This window comes from Athene cunicularia (genome assembly GCF_003259725.1).
Source record: "Athene cunicularia isolate RWA chromosome 4 unlocalized genomic scaffold, athCun1 chr4_part1, whole genome shotgun sequence".
In the NCBI taxonomy this organism is placed as follows: Eukaryota; Metazoa; Chordata; class Aves; order Strigiformes; family Strigidae; genus Athene; species Athene cunicularia.
Genome location: NW_020799098.1, coordinates 53,526 through 56,253, shown reverse-complemented (window position 1 = coordinate 56,253; position 2,728 = coordinate 53,526). Strand labels below are relative to the sequence as shown.

General features: G+C 47.6%; 1 protein-coding gene across 1 annotated transcript in view; it reads right to left on the bottom strand.

Moving 5' to 3' along the window:
• Positions 1–2,728, bottom strand: part of DYSF (dysferlin) — an 86,841-nt gene that overhangs the window by 32,257 nt on the left and 51,856 nt on the right. The window contains exons 39-41 of the mRNA XM_026846857.1: positions 2,632–2,643; positions 1,240–1,338; positions 409–537 (exon numbers count right to left, since the gene is read on the bottom strand). Coding sequence (XP_026702658.1) covers positions 409–537; positions 1,240–1,338; positions 2,632–2,643 — 240 coding nt within the window. The remainder of the gene's footprint in view (positions 1–408; positions 538–1,239; positions 1,339–2,631; positions 2,644–2,728) is intronic.

The following is a 2,728-nucleotide window of genomic DNA, read 5'->3' as shown; positions in this document are numbered from 1 at the left end:
GACAGGAGGATGCATCATTCCTCTGCACTGGACAGACACCTCCAAAGGGAGAGCTCTGAGCACCACCAGTGCTCGCACGTGCTCCCACCACCGCCCCGGAGGAAAAGGATGTTCCATCTCTTAGATCCAGAGTTGGTTTCAGACGGGGTTTTGCTCCCGGATGACCGCACAGTCTAGTTTGAGCCTAGACCGAGTTTGAAGCATGCAAAGCACTCCCTGCTGGGAATACAGCAGCCAGATCTGCACAGGCAGGCTGTTCAGGCTGGGGCCAGTGATCTAATTTTGAAGCCCATTTCTCACGGATGTCCTACCCAAAAAGAGTCAACTGACATCATCCCACTCAGCAGCGAGACCTTCCTCCCAACAGCGTGTGTTCCCGGGTACAGGTAGAAAGAGAAACCATCACACCTTGAACTCCCCCACGACCGAGGGGTCATCGTTCGAGTCCTGCGACCGGCCACGATACAGCTTGAAGGTGTGGCAGAAGTCGGAGAGATGCTCAAAGTCCTCCACGTTCTCCAGCTCCGTCTCGTAGACCTGGGGAGCAAGAGTCAGAGGGGCGAGGGCAGGGGCTGCTCCCGGCACAGGGGGACCAGCAGCGTGTCCCCACCGACCTGGGACAAGTTCCTCGGTCCTGAGGAAATACCACAGAGTCCTGGGAGCTGTGACCCTTGTTGTCCCCCAGGAGTATGCTGAAAAAATGACCTTTGGCAACCCTACAATAAATAACAGCACATCACACAAGACCCAGACTAAGCCAAGCCCTCGCAGAGGGTTTTTCATCAGCCAAAGACCTTCCTTCGGGGAACGGTTTCCTTAAGACCAGACAAGTTCCTCTCCATTTCAGTCCTATTTGGGCCTCTACATTAATTCTAGCACTCCTTGTAACCGAGTACCTAAACCTTCCCTGTCCCTACACAATCTCTGGTTTCCCTTGTTGCTCCCAAACACTTTTCAGGGCGGCAGTTCCCCATCTCTGCTGCCACTTAGAAAAGTGACAATTTCTTGAAGGCCACAAAGGGGAAAGTTACCAGAAAGGATTTTGCAAAGATAATTGAGTTTTCAGAATAGTTCTTTTTAAAACAAAAGTACCTGCTCTCTGGGGAAAACTTTTTTTTTTCCCCCGCCCCCCTCTGGAAGAAAAAAAGCCTAAACACTTAAAAAAAAAAATCAAAGCTTGTGGAAAAGCATCATGGGGAGTGCAGGTCCAATGAGCCAGAACTAACTGAGGTCACTTACCTTCAGGGTGTCGAAGCCCTTCTCTAAATAGCAGCCACATTTTTCCCTCTCTCCTGTGGAAGCATAGAATTTGCTCCACCAGTCAATGAATTCTTCCTCCTGCAGCAAGGGATACCAACGTTACACACCTCCGCCAGCAGACCCCAGCGATCAGCAGCAGCAGCAGCATCTCCCACGACTGCTAGAGGTGAACTTGCCCTGTGCGCCCACCCCACGGCACAGCCCGGGTTCAGCGGGTTTCCATCCCGCAGAGGCGATGAAGCTCTCATGAACCCCAGCAAATCACTCCCCGGTTTCGAGGTGCTTTTGGGATGCTTCCAGCCCAAATCCAGCTGTTACAGCCACAGCAACAGCGCGGATCTGGACCTGTCAGCAGAGAGGATGGTTCTCCATGGAAGGATGAGGCAGAGCTCACAAGAAACTTGGAGCATTTTTAGGCCAGAGGCTGATTTTGGCCGTTTGGGTCAGGGTCTTCCCAGGACGTCCATGCAGGACCACCCAGGGGATGAGACAAATTAACTCTGGTGCTAACGTGGTCCTGACAGCCTGAAATTCAAGCAGAATGTGAGGGCCACTCTTAAATTCAGCCCCTGCTTTAGGCTTTGCCTGGAAGGTTTTGGGGTTTGTGGGATGGGGATTGGCTTTCTGCTTTGTGTCCTGGCACCGTCCAACCTCCCCGCCCAAAGAAATCACATTGGCAAACAAATAAATGCACAAAATGCAGGTAATTCCACAAAAAAAAAAAAAAAAAAAAACACCTCTCTCAGGAAGAGCACAACTCTTTTCTCATGGATATTAGACACAGAAACGGGCAAAATTTGTACAACCTCAGCCTCACAGCCCACAGCCCACAGCCACAAGACCATTAAGGAGCATTTGCCTCATCTGCTGTGCAAACTGGATTTCAGCTCCAAGGATGCTGTTCCAAGAAGAAAGCCGGCTGCCGGCTTCAGCAAATGTATATATTTTATAAGAGCACCATTTCTGAAATTTATACAAGCAGAGGATGAAGGGGCTTTGACTGTGATTCATGAAACATTCCTGAAAAATAATGATGTCTTATTTTAGAAGTCCACAAAATTCCATCACACTGACCTAATGGAGGAATCATAATAGAGGTTTATTGGATTTATATTTTAAGCCAACGGTGCAGGCTTTAAATTGCTGTCTTGAATAGACATTGTTTTTAATAGAAATATTACATAAATTAACTCTGAGGCCTCTGCTGCCTCCCTTTTTTTTGAAAAAAAAAAAAAAAGAAAAAAATTTGCCTTTCATCACTTCCCCTGTTTTATTGTTTAAAAAGCTACACTCTGACCATCGTGGCTTTATTACGACATTCCACAGGTACTGAGTTACAAAGAAAGCACTTAAACTAATCTGACGACTTACCCATGGTATCTTCTGCAGCCCCAAGACAAAGAATTTGGTTAGATATTTTTTGCTGATTTCTACTGATGTTACCAAAAAAAAAAAAAAAAAAAAAAAA